This window comes from Vigna unguiculata, chromosome 2 (assembly GCF_037176805.1).
Source record: "Vigna unguiculata cultivar grain cowpea cultivar isolate G323 ecotype 2 chromosome 2, ASM3717680v1, whole genome shotgun sequence".
NCBI lineage: Eukaryota > Viridiplantae > Streptophyta > Magnoliopsida > Fabales > Fabaceae > Vigna > Vigna unguiculata.
Genome location: NC_140793.1, coordinates 17,804,350 through 17,826,309, shown reverse-complemented (window position 1 = coordinate 17,826,309; position 21,960 = coordinate 17,804,350). Strand labels below are relative to the sequence as shown.

The following is a 21,960-nucleotide window of genomic DNA, read 5'->3' as shown; positions in this document are numbered from 1 at the left end:
CAAAACACATTACATAAAAAATTTAATCAATGACAACCACATCATAACATTAAATTGAAACAGCAAATCAATTTCATTACTTGGGTATCTACAAAATGCATCTCAATCCTTCTTGTTTTGAAGGTTACATCCGGCCAGCTGAGAATTCTTGGGAAAACAAAATCTCTATGTGGGCCACATAAACCGAGTCGTTCAACAGCCCATAGCTGCAACAAAAACACACACTCCATTAAATGATTCAATATACAACGAAAAGGTAACTTAAACATATATAATACAAATGCTTATTTGCAACACTACAGCTGAACCGCTCAAGCAGATCTCACGTTGACCTAATGCCAAAAATGCCCGACCAATGCTCCTTACCAAATAACTATGTACTGCTTTCGCCCAATTGTATTTTGACAAACCGTCTATATTGTCTAAAATACTACAAGGAATATTACAGACGTTTTTTGAATTCCTTGGAAAATATAGTACGGCGAAACAAACAAAGAGATACATACGGCATACATTATCCACATCATCAACCTTGCTCCCTACCAACAACTTCATCTTCTCAATAACATTGTCAATTGCTATCAATTGACCACTCAAAAGTGAACCCACACTACCGCACACGTTCTTATCAAATTGTACATCTATTCCACCAACGCCTAATCCTAAACACATACAAATGTCACCTATGGTTAAAGGGACAGACCGTTGCATGATACGAAAAGAATTGTTTACAGAAATCCAACGCTTAACCAACTCTAACATAAGTGGGTTGCAAATAGGTAAAGCTTTATCCATATGCAAACACCATTTGAATGGTGTGTCTCCAATCTTTGCACGGTGCCTATCCAAGATAAACCCGTTCATTTCCACAATGTACTTTGTATAACAGAAAGTACGCAGCCGAGCCTATCATACACCACAAACATAAACAATTTATAAACAACCAATTTCCCAATAATTGGTACATCAACAACAAAAACCAATACCATATTCAACCAACCTTATCATTAATTGCATGAGTAAGAGCCATGAATTCCAACACTTGAATTCAATAACACCAAATATCACTACCCAATGCAAAACAATTCGTATTTAGTCACACAAAAATTTTAAAACAATTAACCACATCAATTATTAAAAGTTCACATATGCAATTATTACAACAACCAAATGAACATATTCAAACATGGCCAATAACCATATAACAAAATGGACATATTCAATCATAGGCAATGCATTTGGAACTAAACAAAACAAATCACACGTACACACAAATGGAAAATCACAACAAACATCACTATTAGACTTACAATGTACAAATAAAACTTAACTAAAAATGAAACAATTTGGACCTTGTGTTTCAAAAACATAAAACTATAACCCCATACATAAATCACACTTCATAGACACCACATTTTAGGATACAAAACCGTGACAAACAATCTTTCTAAGTAAAAATTCAACATGCCTGCAAATTCGATTTCTTCAATAATCACAATAACATTGTAAAACAAAATCAGAACCTAGTTGGAAAGAGATGAAGAAATGTGTTGCATTGGTGCTCCAACTGAATCCTCCACCTTCTTCGTTGTCTCTATGCGAAAGGCCCAACCTTTACCAAATCCTCTCCACGATTCTCCTCTGCATTCTGCAACGACGCAAACGAAACAAAAAAAAACACAGCTCTTAACTAACAAACAACAACCACAACCTCCTCCACAATTACATCCACCGGGAAAGGCCACACCTTTAAAAACATACTCACACAAACCAGAAATGGAAGGACAAACGATACCCACCTCAGAACTTCAATACGCGCAGACCAGGTTCTATTCTCCGGCAGCCTTCAGTTCAGGACGATGATGTGCTGACGATGATGTTTCCTGTGACTTCTTTTCCCACCGGCGAACACTTCGCTGTTTTTACGTTTTTTCCCTCTCAAAACCAAACCTTCACTTTTCACTTCACTCCACAATTGGTTTTGTTCCTTTTTGTCCAACCACCCGCACGTGACACCATTTTGCGGATAAATAAAATTTAAATAACTGCACTGCTGTGCGTTTGACACGTGTCCTGGTGTCAAAAGTGAGTTGAGAGAAGGGAGTCAAAATAACATTTTCGAATAGCCTTTCCTTGTAATGTTAAAATACCTATAGCATTGATAATACGTTGCATTATGATAGACCATTTTCTTTTATTCTATTTTCAATATTAAATCAATGGCATCTTTTATGGTGGGGCTAGGGAGGAAACTTTTCAATCACGTTGTTACAACTTTGGTGTCAAGGGGTTATGGTGAATTGTATTGATGTTGAAAATATTGATTGGTAATATTATAATAGTATAATATAATATTAAATAATATTATTTGATTCTTAATAATTTACGGGAGTATGTATTAGTAAAGGTATTAGTAAAGGTATTAGTTAAACTTATCTTTATAATCATATATATATATATATATATATATATATATATATATATATATATATATTTAACGTTATATTTTTGTCTCATAAATATATAATTTAGGGGACTAATATGAAAGTGTGGTTTTGATAATTAGGATTAGTGTTTTAGTCAATTTATTACATGGTGGCAGAAGAAAAGTTACAGGGACATGTTTTATTATGTACTTGTCACATGTAGTTAGGTATTTAGGTTGTTATTTTCTTGTGATGTTTTGACAATGGAACAATTAACATATTTAATATATGTATATATAAGAAAAGTAAAATAATATAATTGGTCGCCAAGAGTGTTACCTTTTGATATGAAATGAGATTCACATAATTAGATAATTGAATATACTTTAAATTATAATAAGATGCAGGCAATAGTCACAAATCAGTGGGTTTGGAAGTGTTTGGTGCCTAGCGGCGAGAGGTTTTCGCTAGACGGTCTACATTGCAACTTGGCCTGGCGACACTTAGGCAATGTCAGGCGATAATGCAGGGGTAGAGGTTCGTTGCAGATGGATTTGCATGGATGAGCTTGATGGCTTGGAAATGCGTGATTGATGCAGGCAAGGAGGTCTGCATTTGTTGTACTCTTGTGTGGGGATACGAGCGAGGAAGTTCGTATGTTATGTGCTCACACTTGAGGCTGCTATAAGCGGGGAGGTTTATAGTAGGTGTTCACGCATGTTGGACTACGAGCGGGCCGGTTCGTAGAGTTGGACTATGGGCGGGGAGGTTCATAGAGTTGGACCACAAATGGGTAGATTCGTGGAAGCATGATAATCCCTAAAGACCAAAGTGGTGAATGGGTCATTCTCATATAGGTTATGAGATTGGGGTAGAATGTGGGAAGTATTTGATGAATTAAAACTGAATGAGAGGGATTGGGTGAGGGTTAAATCTATTATTTATTTATTGTGTTATTTTCTTTCTCACCTCACCCTTTCTGTTTGTGTTTGGTGATGATCGTGTGACTTGTCATGCGGGAGCAAATGTGAATCCAGGTGAGCATGTTGATGCATAGAGACAGAGCGGGGCAGATTATGGGGGATTTTTCTTTATGTTTTAGTTCAGGCATTTTGTAATAAATTTTTATGATGTTTTTCTCTACTATGAACTTGTCATAAAGAGGGAGCAATGTAATTGAACTGCAGTGAGATAAGTTTTAAATTTTTCCGCGCTTGGGAACTTTATATATATTATTTTAAATTCCAAAAGGAATTATATGATATATGCTTTATCTAGTAATATCCACCTAGGGTGTTATAGTTAGAGTTGATAAGGAAACATTTCTTTCTTCACTCACATGATGGCACTCATAAAGTTGTTCTACCTTCATTTCCCAATCTAAATAGGCCTTTACAACTTCTTTTCCATGGAAGTGAGGGAGATCTACTTTAACTTCTCTAGAAGTAGGCTCTTGATGATCATGCTCCCTCCTTATTGGCACAAGCAAGCTTGAAGCAAAGACCTCTTTTTATAGAGTAAGGTGTCTCCAAAATGGTCCAAAAACCTAGAATGCTAACATGCACTGAAACCCTAAAAATGCTAGTTTGGTGAAGGAGAGTTTGACATGTGGCAATCCTCACTCTCACAAAAATGAATCACTAATGTGTTGTCATGTGGAAAGCTACTTTATGAAAAGTCTATCCAATAGGACAATGACACATGGCCACTACCTTAGTAAGAGAATTCTCAATTAAGGACTTTCCATGTGGCATGTGTGGGATGCCCTTCCTAAGCTAGCTAGGTTAAACATAATTAAACATTAAAGAATTGCTTAAGTAGGCGCATATGATGTTCTGTACTTAAGCAAGATTGTTTTTAAAATCCTATACTACTTGACCCTTAATATGAAACCTAAATATTCCTAATCTATCAAAGATACTCCATTGTGGCCCAAAATAAAAAAGATTCACTTAACCTTACATAGATGACTCTATCTCTCCATGAAAGTGCTTGGTCATGCTAGAAGATATGCCATCAAGAAAGGTGTAAACTATTAGGATGACATGGACGGTCACATGAATACTCATACTTTGAACTATCAAACGGCACAACCACCTAGATAAACATCCCAAAAAAGTGCAAAAAAATTACTTTTAAAATTTTTAATTTTTAATTTTGTAATTTTTGTATTTTTATTATTTAAAAAAAGGTTTTTTTATTATTATTTAAACCATTTTTATTTTCATGAATAATAAAAACGGTGTTGTAAAAATAGTCCCTAAGAAAATAAAAGCATGGATGTACGTTTAAAAAATAGGGAATAACTAGAAGCAGAGGGGAAACAGGAATATAAAGTGGGTGGGTGCAACTAATAAATAACGGGATTGCAGTGAGTAAAACAACCGGAAAGCAAATAAAGGATAGAGGGGTGCGATATAGTAAATACGTGGTGAACTGAGTAATTAAATGCGGGAGATGTGTGAGGTAAGTGGGAGGTGCAATGAGCAGAATAAGATCAAGTCTAAACACAAAAACAAAACATAGGGGATGAGATTAAGAGAAAGTGTATGCGTGAATCAAACCTACATATTACAAAAAGGGTGGTGAAAAAAAAAATTGTGATGGTGGGGGAAAGGGTATTTGGAGAATGAGAAGACGATGAAGGGTTCAAGATGATTAAGAAAGATGTGGTGATGGAGGTTGAACAACATCAAGAGGCTGATGGATGATCATGATGTCCCAGGTTGGTGGTGCCCTCTACACTACCAAAACGCGTTTTTACACTGCATCTGTATATTTTTAAATTATATTAAATATTAATATTATCTTTTTTTATAGAATTCATTAATTTTATATTATATTTTACATTATATTAATAATAATAATTAAAATAATATATATTAATTTGAATTATAATTAATATATTTTAAAATAGTTTAATATAAATGTAACGTGATAGATTTAGAATGGATTAAACAAGTAAATAATATGTAATAAATAATTCAATATTATTTATAATAAATTATTTAATGTTTGAAAGAAATTTGATCATTATAAATAATGTATATAAATTAATGTAATTAATAGTAATTTTAAATATTTTATTTGAGCTTGTTACTGGGTAACTGAAACACAGTGTGATAATTTGTAAATATTTATAAAGTATTAATTTTTTGGTCATTCGAACGTTATATAATATTGTTTTCAATTATTTTCAAACATTTATTTGTACATAATAATTTTAGTTGTTTGGGTTACATTTTCATCCTCATCCGAAATAAATATTTTTAATATTTTTAATATTTTCATGTTTTTATTTTAAAAACAATAACATATAGTAGATCATATGTATAAAGAATGGAAAGGAAAGTGAATAACCTTCATTTTTGTTGATTGTCATATATCAAAATATAGAGATATTAAAAATTGTCTTCTGAAATTTGAAATATATTATAAAATCAAAAGAAATCAAATTTATTATTATCATAAATAAATAAATATATATATATATATATATATATGTATGTATAAAGGAAAAATTTGCAATAGCGATTGTGTGTTTGATTAAATATTTCAAAGCATTAACCTATTAATGAAGTGCTTCACTCTATATAATCAATTTGATTATCATCAAAAAGTACAATTCAAATGTCAATGATGTAGATAACAACTCTAGCATAATATAATCCACTTATAATAAAACATACCGAATCCTATTACTTAAGTGAATATTTTTCTAATTTTATAAGAAAATTGTAATATATTTATTATGTAAAATTTTAATATCTTTATTAAATATGTTATTGATTAAAATTTATTTTTGTAATTTAATTAATATAAATTAAAAATACCACAATAATAATAAAAGACAAATATCAATATAATTTGAAATTAATTCATCATTATATTTTTAATTAAATATAAAATATTATATATATTATTAATCCATATATTTATTTATTTTTATATAATTTCACAAAAAAATGAATAACTTTGTATATTATAAGTTTTAATAAAAGTTATCATATTTATAGATTTAATTATATATATTTTTTAATATGTACACAATAAGAGAAATAATTTGTATTTGCGCAATACATTGTAAAATAGTAATACAAAAAATAAATTAAACTTATTATAAAATGATATTTTAAATATTAGAATTTAAAATAAAAAAGTAAGACCAAAAAAGCAGGTTGGAGAAAAATATACCTAATGCATACAATAACGTGAGTAACAATAGATAAACCCTAAAGAAAATAAACAAAAAATAAATTTGAAAAGGGAGAGCGAGATTGAAAGATGATATCATAACATCATTCAGAATATTGAACCATAAAAAGGCATAGATCAGAAAATATCAAGTATTAGTATAAGCAAAGAAATTGAAGAATCGAGCAAAATACTAAACCATCGTGGAAAGATCGATAGACCGATAGAAAACGAGATGAAAATCCTGAAGTTCAAAATCATAAAACAAAAAAAGTCAATGCAATGAATCGTAAGATCAGTTGAAATAGAAAATAAGAAAACAAAAATATAAATAAAAAATGAGAAATAACCATCGAAAATGGTGAGATCAAGAGAAACAAGGCAAAAGTTTGAAAATGAAAAAGGTCAAAAGAGGGAGATTGGTTAAGTGAGAGGTAGAGAAAAACGTGAGAGGGTGAATATGAAAAGAAAAAAAATACAAAAAAAAATGAAAAATAGTCATTGAAGATGGTGAGAAATCCCTTTTAAATCTCCGTGTAATTTTTTTTTCCAAATTTCCAAAAATAACCTCCGATACCATTTTATCAAATAAGAACTTCCCAATTATTTTATCTCAAAAATTATTTGTCAAAATTTTATCTGAAACAAGCTTTATTTTCCAAAATAAATCATCGTTCAACCAACCAAACTGTTTTAACTTAATACAAAATTTTTCAGTTCAAAACTCAAAACAACTAAACTACTACATTTTATTCAAAAGGAAACATTTTCAAATGTCAAAAAAACTCCCAAAAGCTTCCCCACAACCTTCTAACAGCAAAGCTTCTTCAACTATATCTACATCAACATCTACTCTCGTATAACACAAGTTATACGATCATTATAGGTGGACACCACAACCACAAACATGCAAGGATGAGTTAACTATGTAACAAATCATATAACCATGTATATCAACATAGAACTCACCTAACATTTTCACAATATAACATAACTCATCCAGAAAATATCCACTATCACCTATTCTAATCACCACAACATGTAATCATCAACATATTATCACCAAGTAATATCAAACGGTATGACATTCTCTCACAACCAACCATTCTACCTTTCATGCACAACAACACCTCTTGGAAAAGTCTCTTCCCCTACTTTCCATATACTTACAAGCAACCACTTCACACACACAACAAAGCCTTGGGAAGAAGCACTCTTGCTAAGCTCATGCCATAGAATTTTGGCAGAATGAAACTTTTTTACCCTAACTAGACAAATCCCTCCGGGTAAAAGAATCATCTTCACTTTACGGTTATTAGAGATTTCATATTGTTCCCTCTCATATGTATACACATGCAAGCAGAACATGACCAACATACCTCAACTCATCATGAAACTACATCATATCATGCCACATCATACCATATCATGCATATATGCAAATAATTCTATAATTATATAAGTAACCACACATCATCATATCATATCACATCACATAATCCACAATTCATCAAATCATCATATCCAAATATTCAGGATACTACAAACAGGGGCCCATCACAAGTTATCACAACATAAGTATCAACACAATACAACTAGAAAAACAACAATCATGCGTGACATATATCTCCAACTACCCACATCCAAACGAAGATCACCCATTCAAACGGAATAACATGTTATGGACCAACTATCAAAATTTTAGTTCAATCTAATGGTTAACAAACCAGGAAAGTCAAATTTAGGGAAACTACGCAAACTAGAAAAACATCAATGCCGCCCAACGTCCTGAACTTGGCACCCAACGCCAAAAAACCAAAGGCTCAGCGCTCGGCGATAGGAAGCCAACACCTGGCACCTTAAAAACATAACTCTTAATGGCTAGCAACAAGAACCCAAACTTGGAAAAGAGAAACCCAAGTAATCCTTTACATCAAAACTCCATTTAATCCTCCACAATAACTCTATTTTTTACCTTCCAATTTTTCAAGGTATGCACAATTCACATCAATGCAACATAATTCATTCACCTAACTTACCAATTTGAACATAAAAGAATTTATGCACTTGATCACAATGAGACCTGCACCCACTCAAATTTTGTCACCTAATAGAACTCAAACATTACTCTAAACCATGCAACCATAATTCAACACCAAAACTCTTCACTTACTTTTGAATCCAAAACAACAAAGCATCAACTTTCCAAAGAGATTAACAACCTAATAACACTTTCATGCCAAAAAATATCATCACATTGACCATTGCAATATAACCAACCATAAAGTCACTCACACTTATACACATAAATGAATCCATCAGTAAAGAAAACTCAATTTCCTAATTGAACCATTCAAACCAAGTCGTTCTTCCATCCATAAACTCCAATTTTCATGCTCTTGGATCATAACCCCTAACTTCATGAACACAAATTCCAATGATCCCATGGCATAAAATTCAATCACTAGTAGAATTTTCACAGCACCAAAGGTAAAACAATGAATATATCCCTATGAACTTCTCACCCAATTTGATTAAAGTTAACCCAAAATATATATAAGTTCAACCCTAATACCATTCTTCATTATAAAATCCCCAATTTCTCTCTTGCATCATTTCCCCAAAATTTTACCATTAATAGAAATTAAAAGAAAATTTTCAATGTACCCATATACCAAAGTTCATATCCATCAACAAAATACCACCATTAAAATTTAAAACAACATACTCCATGTAAGTTGTACATCTCTTTTGAAAGCAATAATTTCAACGAGACAAAAGTAGAATGATTCTAACCAACTTAGCTCCCAACGACCTCCTTCTCCATCATAAGTTACAATTAAAAAAAAAATCAATCACAACCATTGACTCAACCACAATATCACAAGATTGCAAGATGATAAAAGAATAATCCCCATTACACCATGAATTCATCCACACAATAGAACAAAAAATATCTTCCTAAAGTTACCACTAACCATCGAGATTGCGCATTCACAAAAAGAGAAGAAAACCAACTTTTTCCCATACCAAATCACAAACAAAAATATAATAGACTAGCTTCCTTTACTTAGAATTCCTGAAATGAGACCGCCTTATCTTTGCTCTACACTCTCTTACTCTTCACTTCTAACAAAAAAATTATGGCCTCTCCCTTTTTTTCCCAACCTCATGTTGCCTTACCTTTCTTCCAAAACCCCAATTTTAACTTAACTCAAAACCCCACTGTTTTCCCCTACAGACAATGTTAAAAAAAAAATTATTATTTATGGGGTGCACACATAAAAATCTAACCCAACCTTTTCTCTCCCTGTTCCAACGTTAACTTTTGCCCACATATATCACCCTTTTTTTCTTACCTATGACCATATACAATGAATCTGCCTCTAACTTTTCACCTTCCTAAGAGCACCACAAAAATACTAAAAAGAAAACCAATATTTCTACCTTTTTAATCTAGCTAAGGTTCAAACTCAACACCTCTAGGTTTCAAGCCAACACTCCAAACTATATCAACTGTTCCATTTTTCTTGTCAATTATATGCACAAAAACATACAATAATATCCACACAATGGAACATGCCGAATAAATTATAAATAATTTATAAAATATAAGTAACCCAAAAAACACACAAGCACTTTCAAACAATTATAAAACCATTTTTTAAAATATAAGTGCTCTAAATGCACACATAAGGATTAAACCCTTAACCATCAACCCATGACAAGACTCTAATCAATTGTGTTACTCTTCACTTTTGTTTATGACATTACGTATTAATTTAATTAATATTCCTCACGTCTAATTACCACTTTAAAAATATAATAATTTTTCGTAGCTCTTACACTAAAAGCTGTGAAAAGCAAAAGTAGTAGGAATGATTCCGCACTTCCATCATTGATGTAAGTTCAAGCTTGGGGACTATGATATATATATATATATATATATATATATATATATATATATATATATATATATATATATATATATATATATATATATCAGTCCTATGGAAAAATGGAGCAACTTGCTCAGGTTCCATACTTCCATCTCTGATGCAAGTTCGAGCCTGGAGAGTTGTGATCCGTGTATCGGTGCTATGGTGAAATGGAGCAACTTGCTTAGGTTCCAAACTTCCATCCTTGATGCAAGTTCGAGGCTAAGGGGTTGTGATCCACATGTTGGTCCAATGGCAAGGTCTAGGACATTGCTAAGAATAAATTAATATTATCTATGGGTATAGGGATAAGATATCAGCTTTGGCTGACATGGTTAGATATAGTTGTCATCAAGAAATCATGGGAAGGAATGACATAACGCTAGGACAGCATGGCGGTACATACTACCCATTAATGCCACTCCTTACGCTAACATCATAAAGAGTGAAGGCAATTACTATAATGGTTAAGCATTAGTTAAGAAAACTGCCTACATAGTCCAAAGAAAGGGGAGGTGAACCTCCTATATAAAGTAATGTTAAAGATGATGAAAACATGAACTTGTTGGACTTCTTGAGGAGTGTATAATCATTGTCCTCAAGGACTTATCCACGGTGTATTGCGCAAGTCCCCTAGGATACAACAAGAACTTCTTAGATATTTTCTAGGATCTCATAACTGGTACGAAACTCTGAAAGAGCAATAAGTAAACCGATGTTTTAAAAGAAGATTAAAAAGAAGAAAAGAAAGCTTGGAAAAAGAAAAGCAATGAAATTGTGAAATGTATTTTGGGAGAGAACTGAAGCTCTTATTTATAGGTATAAATGGGTTGAGAAAACCCAACCTCCTATGCCAATGTTCCTCCATTAGCCGCAAAACTGTCAACTCACCCTTTTGCTTGCAGAAGGGGAACCGTAACATGTGACTCAAGCTCAACAAAGGATATGTTTCAATAGACCTACATCGCATGGATTTTGCAATTAAATGTTGTCGAAAATGAAAGAGTCATGGTAAAAAAAGTGAGTTTCAGTTCAAGCAATTAAAAATGGATTACAATGTTGTGAAAGAGTTTTTGCAATATAATAAATAAAATATTTTTACAACATAAAGGAAGGGCATTTATCCCTCCAGAATAGAACACTTGTTTCACACACTAGAAAGAAAGAGAGATAAGTGATAAAGCCTTTTTTTCGCCTAAAAGACTCAGTCAAATCTAATTTCCCCTTTAAAAATGTAGTATAGGGAGAACCTTGGGAATCAATCAATGAACATGGATAAAATCAAATGCAATGTTTGTACATGAATTGTGGTGGGGAAATTTATTCAAAATCAACTCTTCAAAATAGAAACTCAAAATCATCAAATGCAAAAAATGCTATGAACTATGCATGAATACATGACACATAAGGCACAAAATGGCAGGGAATGATGAATTAACTAATCCTAAATGCTCAAAATATGTTTAATGATTAGAACTAGGCTAATGCAATCCTTAAATTGGTCCAAATTTATCAAACTCGAAATCTGCCCAAAATCAAGAACATGTTCATGAACAAAGTGCATGGTAGCCTCGAATTGGGATCTTTTGATGATACAATTGAAAATGTAATGATGCAAAATGATTATAAATGATCTCAATTATATTTAGAAACTAGAATCACTCGATTTGGTGCACTACACACAAAGTACTCAATTTCATGAACCTTAATTCCCAAATTTGAGTAGAAATGCGATTTCGATCAATTCGACAACTTGTGCAACAAAAATAAAATAAAATGTGCAGAAACGTTTTGGAAGGCTACTAGGTCATGTCCCTATGCCACCTCCCCAAATCTACCCTAAAACCTACCCTACACTAAGTCACCTCTCACTATTTGAGCCCAAACTCCAATGTGTAACCCCTCTTAGATTTTTGGAAATCCCAAGGCCCAAACCAGTCACATTTAGTGTCTTAAAGTGTTCCAAATGATTGGCTCTTGATTTGGGGTCCAAATGGCAAAAGTCAACTCTAACGTCAAACATGTCACTTTTGTACACTTCATGCTTTGCCAATGTGCAGCCCCCTATCAGAATTTTGGCAATCCCAAGGCCCAAACCAGTCACATTTAGTGTCATAAAGTGTTCCAAATGATTGGTTCTTGATTTGGGATCCAAATGCAAAAGTCAACTTTAAGGTCAAACATGTCACTTTTGCACACTTCATACTCTGCCAATGTGTAGCCCCCTCTCAGATTTTTGGCAATCCCAAGGCACAAACCAATCACATTTAGTGTCCTAAAGTGCCCCAAATGATTGGCTCTTGATTTGGGGTCCAAATGGCAAAAGTCAACTCTAAGGTCAAACATGTCACTTTTGCATACTTCATGCTTGCTATCAACTTGACCTTGCTACTATGTGAAATTCTAGTTCTTCAAATATTTAATTAAGCCTTGCCTAAGGATAGAGGACCTGAAAATTGATAAAAAACTCAAGTGGAAGAATTAACTCTACTTAGACTCTACTTGATTAACTAAGTTAAAATGACCAAAAACATGAAGACTAAGAATTTTACTCAATTGGCCCTAAACATCAAATTTTGGTGTTTGACCACTTCCATCAAGTGTAATTAGGCATTTATAATGATTCCACAAGGTCAAATCACTTAATTTGAAAGATTTTAAAAAAGCCAACTATGTCATGGTTTAAAGGCTAAATGAGCAAAATTTGATTTTTAACACTAGGTTTGACTAACCTAAGACCCTAGGACTCAACATATGATGCAACCACACTCAAATGATGTATAAAAACACTCTACAAACACTAATTCTATGAATATGTGAAAATGGCCCTAACTGAGGAATCTAACCTAATATGCTCAAATTAGCTATTCTAGAATGGAAAAATACACATTTTGACTAAAGAAAACTAACAAAATTCAAGACACATCAATAAGCTAAAAACAAGTATTTCTAGTCTAAGTTTCTAATTCAGCTTAGGTAGGAACATACCATTGACATAAAAGATATCCTTAAATATAAAGTACAATATAGAGTAGACATCCACACTCCACTAACTTGGAAGATCTCCATATTAATCATTTGTATATTGTTCTTACAGGGCCGAATAGTACCTCGTAAGGATCTTAAGACTTCTGAATGGATCCCTCTACTATAGGTGGTGGTCTTCCTTGAGTTTTCGTTATTCTTTAGGTCAAAGGTAGGGATGTACTTACAAAAGATACTACAACGCTCACATCAACAGAGAGTTTTTCTCCAATGGTCAAATCTCTAGGATTAGTATTTAATGACGAAAGTGAGTCTAGTTACCTAGGTCCATGTGCATTTGTATTAATCTTCTAAGGATCATTACCTAGAAACTTACAATCTTACATGTATTCTAGCTTGGTTATGGGCTTGGACCTCATTATGGGATTTGCGGGTCTGACATTGGAGGCCCAATTTACTAGAAAGTATGTTTGAACTTTGGCGAATTCTTCTAAGTTACGTCTGAGGAGGGGTCGTACACCTACCTTTTGTCGACAAGTGTCTTGCTACTGGCCTTTTACTTTGTATAGTTGCTTAGTTTTGGTGTTTATCTTATGAGGGTTGTCAAGTGCTCGATCTGGACTCTTGAAAATGGCTGATACCTAGTTGATCCTCAGAAGTGTGCCAACTTCCCAATCTCTTATTGTCAACACCCAATTTTGTCCGGATTATAATATGTACATTTTGTTTATCTATTTATTTATTTATTACTTTTTGTTATTATTATTTTTACTTGTTTATTTATATTATTATTATTATTATTATTATTATTATTATTATTTTCTTACTTATCTTGGTTTGCTTTGATTTTATTATGTCCTTTTATCTCATTTTATTTTTATTTGTTTATTTATTTTATTTTATTTTGGTTTTCTTTATTTTTTCTTTTTTTCTTTGTTTTTTAGTTTTCTTCATATTTATTTTTATTTTATTTTATTACTATTATTATTATTATTATTATTATTATTTTAAAAAAAACGGATTAAAAAGAAAAGAAAAAAAGAAAACGAAAAAAAAAGGGTGAAAAGAAAAAACAAAACAAAAAAAAGAAAGAAAAAAGAGAGAAAACGAGAAAAGAAAAAAAAGGTAAAAAGAAAAAACATATTTGAAAAAAAAAGAGTAAAGAAGACGTGAAAACAAAAAAATAATAAAAATAAAGAAAACAAAAAAATATACAAAGAAGTGGCGGAGCATTTAATTGCCTGCATGCCTAGCTCTTTCCCTTTTTGGCACCCTGAGGGTGCACTGGCTGAGCTGCAGTTGCCTCATCACACAAAAAAGGAAACTGTATGGTGACTGAAGGAGGATGAATGGACTGATGGAAGACTCTGCAGATTGGGCAAGGGAAGCAACCGCCACTTCCCACCCTTTTACCTCTTTGGACCGTGAAAAAAAGGAGGTTCTCAGCTGAAAAAAAGGGAGGATACAATATCACAAAGAGCAAGAGAGCAACGGGGCAAGAATACACAGTTTCGCATTTCATAACAGATAAGAAAAAAAGAAGAGAACACCCTTGGATCATCTGAAAGGGAGAACAAGACAAAGCCACAGTGAAAAGAGAAAGGGGGTTGCACGAGTGAAGGAGCATCAAGAGGTAAGTCTCGCTGCCGTGGAAATAAACTGCAAATGTATGTGACTTGTGTGCATGGTTAAACGCCCGAATGTGATGTTCTGTTGTACTCTCCTGTTCTGCTCTTTTGCTTGTTGATTCATACGCCTGTGTTGTGATGTTTTGGTCTCCATTTACACTGTGTTTATGCCATCTAAATGAAAAAAAGAAAAGCAAAAAAAATCAGAGTCCGACACCTTCACCATTCTATCATCCTCCGCCGACACACGCATGACATGACCAGCTTTACCTTCTAAGCTTCCACATTCACTTCCCAACCGAACCCCACAGCCACGGTTTCCCTCCATTCATCCAAAACCAAACTTTTCTTCCACATTTTTCCATCACCATCGTTCATAATCCACCAACACTTTCACCCACGAATCAGCCGCTTATACTCAGACACAGACCCATTCCATATTCATTCTCATCAACACCGCGGGCATCACCGTAACTCCTCACCATTATCATACGACCATAATCAGTACTCTACCTGCACCATAATAATAAAAAATAAAACAGAGAATCTTCGTGCACACACGAACTCATTCCAAGGCCCAGACAGAATCATCATCCTTTCGTATCCACTGTCACACGATCAACCATCTCCAAACGAAACAGAGAAGAGAGAAGATCGCCGGCGGCAGCGCCGCCGGCGAGTCAGAGCTTTAACGTCAGCGGCTCTAGTTTCGGTCACCAACATTATCGCCGTGGGCCTCTGTTCGACCTCGCAGATTAGAGGAGAGGACGCACCCCCCTGTTCGCACCAGCGGCGCCGACGTTTACCTCGACGATGGCGGCGAGGTGGTGCTACGCGAAGCGATCGCGAAGGGCTGGCAGCGGATGAACGCGCGGAGCTTCGACCGGGAAGAAATCCTCACGCAGAAGGGGGAGTGGGTGCCGTTAGCGTCGCCGGCAACCAGTCGCGGGGCGGCGTGGTGGAGCAGAGGTGAGGTCAGTGTGTTGGTAGGCAGCGGCACTCGCTGGCAGGGCCGGAGTCGCGTTGTTGGTGGCTCGAGAGAAGGGTGCCGTTGGTGGTGAAGTGAAGGGAAGGAAGCTTGAGTCAAAATTAGGTTCTCATTCCTTATTTCAACCAAAGTGGATCAGCCTACTTCTTCTGCTCGCTGCACCTCCTTTTTTTATTCTCCGCACCCCTCCGTTATCACATCCACTCCTGTTCTTTATCTCATACACCCCCCATGTTTATCCTTTCCATTTTCTTCGTACACCTCCATTTCTGATAATCCCGCACCCCCACCTCATTTTTTTTCTTGCTGGGCTTTTGCTGCACTTCTACTTCCTCGCGCACCTCCACAATTACTAATCCCACACCCCTGCACACACTTTCTACTCTTATTTTGAATTTGTTTTATATTTTACTAGCCGCACCACCATCTTTAATAAACACACCTCGTTTACCTCATGTACCTCCCATTAATCACTCACGTACCCCATATTTTGTTTCTACTTTTATCCTTCTTAAATAACTTCATCATTTTATTTATTAATTTATTTTTATTTCTCTAAAAAACAAAAATATTTGAAAATTATTAAAAATTACAAAAATAGAAAAAATCTAAAAAATGAAAATATTCTCTTTCACTTTATCGTGTCTGTCCGGTCGCACCGTGTGACACTCATTTTCAAAAATATCAAAAATAGTTTTTCTTTCTCTTTTCGTGTTTGTCCGACCGCTCGCGTCGTGTGACACATGTTTTCAACTAATTCAAAAATACCAAAAAAATATTAAATTTCAAAATATAAAAATATCAACGTTTTCAAACAAACATATCTTCTTAAGAACTACGTGATCCTTGATTCTCCCCTGTGAGATACGTAGGAACAAGGCCAGTCCTTGTCAGGTTCACCTCCAAAAAATCAAATCATTTTCTCAATCATTTTTTTTAAATATACTAAAGAACTACGTAACCTTGATTTCTCATTTTCATGAGAATACGTAGGACCAAGGTCAATCCTTGTCGGGCCCAAAAAATTAAAAAAAATATATATTTGTTCCTTTTTAGCATTTTTGTCTTATTATTTTTGGGGAAAATTAATATTTTGTAAACCACATCAACTTCGCATTTTTAATTAAAGGTACCGCCCTTGGGCGGGCGTTGTAGGGTGCTAACACTTTCCCTACACGTAATCGACTCCCGGATCCAAAATCTGGTTTTTCGCAGACTTGTTTTATTTTTATGGTTTTCCATAGTTTTCCAGAATAACTTTGGTGGCGACTCCAAATCTTTTTTCAAACCCGTTTTCTTTTTTGGTTCGTCGTCCTGTCGCGGTTCCGGTTGCGACACTTATGAAGTTATTATGCTAAAAACTTATAAATGACCTTACTTTAAAGAGTGGATAACTACTCAACCTAAGGTCCAATCATTGACCGGAGAATATTCGGCGTTGTATGATACATATACCAATAAATTTTTTTTTAACATTAGTAAATAATTCAACACTAACTGAATATTCTAGTTTAAAAATTAATGAATAATTCAACACTAACCTAATATTATAGTTAAGACAGTAAGATTTTTCCACTTTTAGCTTGAAAAATGTCCATTCATTCCGGTTTTACGAAACAATATAAACAACCACATCTTAAATGACGCTTTTACAGCAATTTTATATATAATTGCGTAAAGAAATTATAATAGAAAATAGTTAAAATTATGCTAAATGTAATTTTAAAAAGTATTATAAAAACTAATATCTTTTAGACAAACTCCTTCGTAATAACTTTAAAAGGAATTAAATTAATTTTTTATAAATTAAAATTATTTTATACATAAATTAATTTATAGAAGCTCTCAAATAACTTTATAACATTTTTATAGTTTTTTCCCAAATTATCTTTAATTAAAAAACATATATTTTTATGTATGTTTTGTTTCTAAAATTATTTTAGATAGATTTTTTTAAAACCATATTTATATTTTTAAGAGTGTAAAACACATCTACGGTTAACGTTTATTGTAGTTAAACTCTTTCTTACAACGCTTACCCATTTTTAAGAGATAATTTGGGACACCTTAACCACACACCACCAACCGGTACGCTACTCTATGCCGAAAACACAAACCTTAACTAGTAAACTAGAATAAACCTTAATAGGCAGAGCATCTTTTACCTGGTGCAATGGTTTAAACCATGGGTTCATCGCCACGTATAACCGTTTTCCCAAATTGATGGCTCCACTCAACGAAATGTTGAGTATAGTTGAGAACCACCCATAAAACTCTAGATAAGCATATAAGCTTCGTTACTTCCACTTCATTTGGATTATCACCAATGGTCTTACACAGTCATATAGGATAACACCAAGATTTTCCTTCTGGATTTCTTTCTTCTTTTATATTCTGAAAAATAAATCAATTTTTGAATATATAAAAGTTAACTTAAATCAATTGTATTTTTCAACGCATTTATGTATTTTACTTTTAGTATATAATCAATTATTTTTTAAAATTAAATATTAAATAAATTAAATTAGTCAATAGTTCCATTACCGGTTTCACTATAGGTGTTAATGTTCGGATCCAAGTCTGATAATAAATTGTTGTCGTTAATCATTAAACATCTGAAATATATTCTATAGGATACCAATCTTTCAATCTCAAATTCTAAGTATAATAATAGAATCTTTAATAATCATCAAACATTAAGATATTGTTCATTTTAGAATTTATGTTTCTTTACGAATTTTTTTAAAGACGTTTTAGTAAATAAGAGGAGAAAGAAGTATTTAAATAGTCTTAGACTTTAACTTTTAAATAATATAAAACTATTGGACGAGATAAAAATATATATTAACCAAAAATTTGTATTTAGGTTTACTCAAATTTATGAATTATTCACTTTATTGAGTTTTTAATTTTATCTCTTTTTCTAATGCTTCTATTCAATCGAGTAAACATAAAAAAAAATCTGCGTTTATATTTTGTTATTCATACATATTATCCAAAAGTTTTCAACTTTCAATTTTAATTTTTAGTGACTTTTTTTTTTGTTTATTTATCATTATTTTGTACATGTTACTATCGAACATAAAAAAAAAAAGTTTCATAAATATAAAAAAGTCTGAAACAACTTATAATTCGGAGTCAGGTGAAGAGACAAGCAATAACCACAAACACATCAAAAGACAGCAAAACAAACACTCAACCACTGCACAAGACGACGAACCTTAAAAATCGACCACCTCGAAAACACTTTAAATTAAAATGAAACAAAATACTGATAGAGCAATGAGCTGTGACCACGTGTCATAAATTCACTGGAATGTGATAAGTGAAACCTAACCACCACAAATTTTAAGTTCAGAAATGACCTGTTCGTTCGAGTGGGACCCACCATTCCCGTTTTTGGGCTTTTGCTGACTCAACCGTCCCAATCTTTTGTTCCTCCAAAAAGCATTCTCTCTTTTCTTACGTGGCACAATTATTCTCCTCAACTCAACCAACAATATCATTTTTTTTTTCAAATTCTTTATTATTATTTTTACTATTTAAAAATAAAAATACATAAATGTCACTCATTTCCTATTAAAACCCACTCATGATTTTGCGCGTTTTATCATAATTGTAGTTTGTTTAAAAGATCAACTTTAAATGAATGCACTAAAGAAATACACTGATGATATTTTCACGGTAATAAGTTGAATAAACAATAAAGCATTGGAATCGAGTTTAATAATTTTATATTGATGATATAAAATAATTTTACTTTACATTATTAATTAGTTAAACATATTTTTACGATGTTAAAATTATCTCATTCAATATAGTATAGGTATTGAATCGAAACACATACTTAAAGAGAAAATTACATATTATTTATGTCACTTCCTTGATAATTTGTTGTTGTCTAAATATCCATCCGCAACGATTATTTTATTTTTCTAGTTATAGAAATTCAGTTGAGGGTTGATTTCCCTCAAATAAATGTTGTTTAAATATCTAATAAATTAATTACATGATAGATGCTGTTGTTTTAGAAAAAGAAATGAGAAGACATCATGCATAATTAATTGCAACTTGTAGAAAATTAAATATGCTCTTAGTAATTTTTAAAATTAATAAATTTTTATTTTATTATAAAAAATACATTATAAAATTTGAAATAATATTTATCATTTTATAAATATGTGTTCATTTTAGTTTTATACTTTTATATTTACCTTGTAAATTTTTAAGTCATTAATTTAAATTTTAAATATTTATTTTAAAATGAATAAATAACATTAATTTGATATTGTCTTTTAACATTATAAAATTAACATGTTTCAGATAAATTACTTTTTATATATTTATTTTAAACCCTGTACCACATAACTAGTTTTTTTCTCATATTTGCCTATAAATCACTCTGTTTCCTGCTACAACTTCCCCTCTTCTCTTCCGCAGTTTTCAGTCTAGGATCCTCAAAATCTCAATCTTTTCTTTCTCTGTTGCAGAAACGCAATCATGCAAGTTCCGTTGATAGACAGGATCAACGATCTTCAAGTGGGTTTAAATTCTCTGCAAAACCCCTCTTTTTCTTCTCAGATCACAACCTCCCTCGCTTCCGTTTCAATAGCATACAATTTCTGCAAATGGGGCGCAGTGATTCTTGCCCTAGTGGCTACCTTCGGCAGCATAATCAACAGAATCACCATTTTCATCATTCGCTTCCGCACCAAAGCCCCTTCTTTTCACTCAATCGAAGAATACGACGACGTTTACTCCTCCACTGACGACGAGGACGAGGACTACGAAAACGACGACGATGATTTAACCTACTCGTCGTCAGAGTACGAAGACGAACCCTCCGCGTCTTCCAGCTTTATTCGTTTGGAAGATTATTTCCGACTCAGAGGTACCAACGATAGCGACGATAACCAAAACGACGAGTTCCAGACCCAAAACGGCACGCACAAACGATGTCGTAGCATCGGAGATATATTTTCCCTCTCAGAACTCGCCAGCAGCAAGAGCGTCGTGAAGCTCTGGGACAGCATAGGCTTCGGGCTGGGGTTAGATTTCGATGATTACGAGGACGGCGTCGTTTCGACTTATGACCCCGCGAGCTCCACGGCGTCGCCAGCGGTGATGGTCTCGGCCGGAGAGGGCGCGTGCGGGAATCTGGCAGTGGAGATTTGGGACACGCGCCTGCGGCGTCGGAAACCGACGGTGGTGGCGGAGTGGGGGCCCACCGTGGGCAAGACTCTGCGCGTGGAATCTGGCGGCGTTCAGAAGGTTTATGTTAGAGATGACGGACGTAACGGCGTGACGGTGGGGGACATGAGAAATGTCAGCACGCCGTTAGGCAACGTGACGGAGTCTGACGCGGATACTTGGTGGGATGCGGACGCAATTGTTGTTTCGGACGAACAGCAATCAATGTTGCAACGACCAACTTGAATAATTGATGTTCCTTTTGGGTGCTGGAAATATAATAATAATAAAATGAAAAAAAAAATACAAGGCCCCACCATTTTTTCTTAAGAGAAATTGTTTATTTGTATTATTAAATTTGAAGTTTATAATTGTAAATTAAAATAAATTAGTTCTTTGATTTTGTACATACCTCAAGCGTGTGTGGTGGGAAATAAGCGATCTTGTTTCCTTGAAATTATTGGTGACGACTTATAGTGATCGTTTCTTAGTTGGCTTTTCAAAGATTTAGTTCTAATTTAATCCAATAATAAATTTAATAATTATGCAAAGTGTTGGAAGTATGTTAAAAAATATGGACATAAAACCATTGCTTTGACTTTTAATTAATG

At 33.4% G+C, this 21,960-nt stretch overlaps 1 protein-coding gene and 1 long non-coding RNA gene across 2 annotated transcripts; one reads left to right on the top strand and one right to left on the bottom strand.

Annotated features, from left to right (window-relative positions):
• Positions 1 to 14,713: 14,713 nt before the first annotated feature.
• Positions 14,714 to 16,522, bottom strand: LOC146888380 (uncharacterized). Its single transcript, XR_014992940.1, has 2 exons — positions 15,442 to 16,522; positions 14,714 to 15,345 (listed from the first exon to the last, which is right to left on the bottom strand). It is a non-coding gene; the product is annotated as an uncharacterized LOC146888380 (long non-coding RNA).
• A 4,030-nt stretch (positions 16,523 to 20,552) lies between these two features.
• LOC114168411 (uncharacterized) lies at positions 20,553 to 21,758 on the top strand. Its single transcript, XM_028053210.2, has one exon. It carries the CDS (start codon positions 20,660 to 20,662, stop codon positions 21,593 to 21,595), a length of 936 nt encoding a protein of 311 aa, XP_027909011.1. The 5' UTR covers positions 20,553 to 20,659; the 3' UTR covers positions 21,596 to 21,758.
• Positions 21,759 to 21,960: the final 202 nt, after the last annotated feature.

What these genes read in the sequence shown, in the direction of transcription:
- LOC114168411 (XM_028053210.2), top strand. Translation starts at nt 20,660, where the DNA reads ATGCAAGTTCCGTTGATAGACAGGATCAACGATCTTCAAGTGGGTTTA.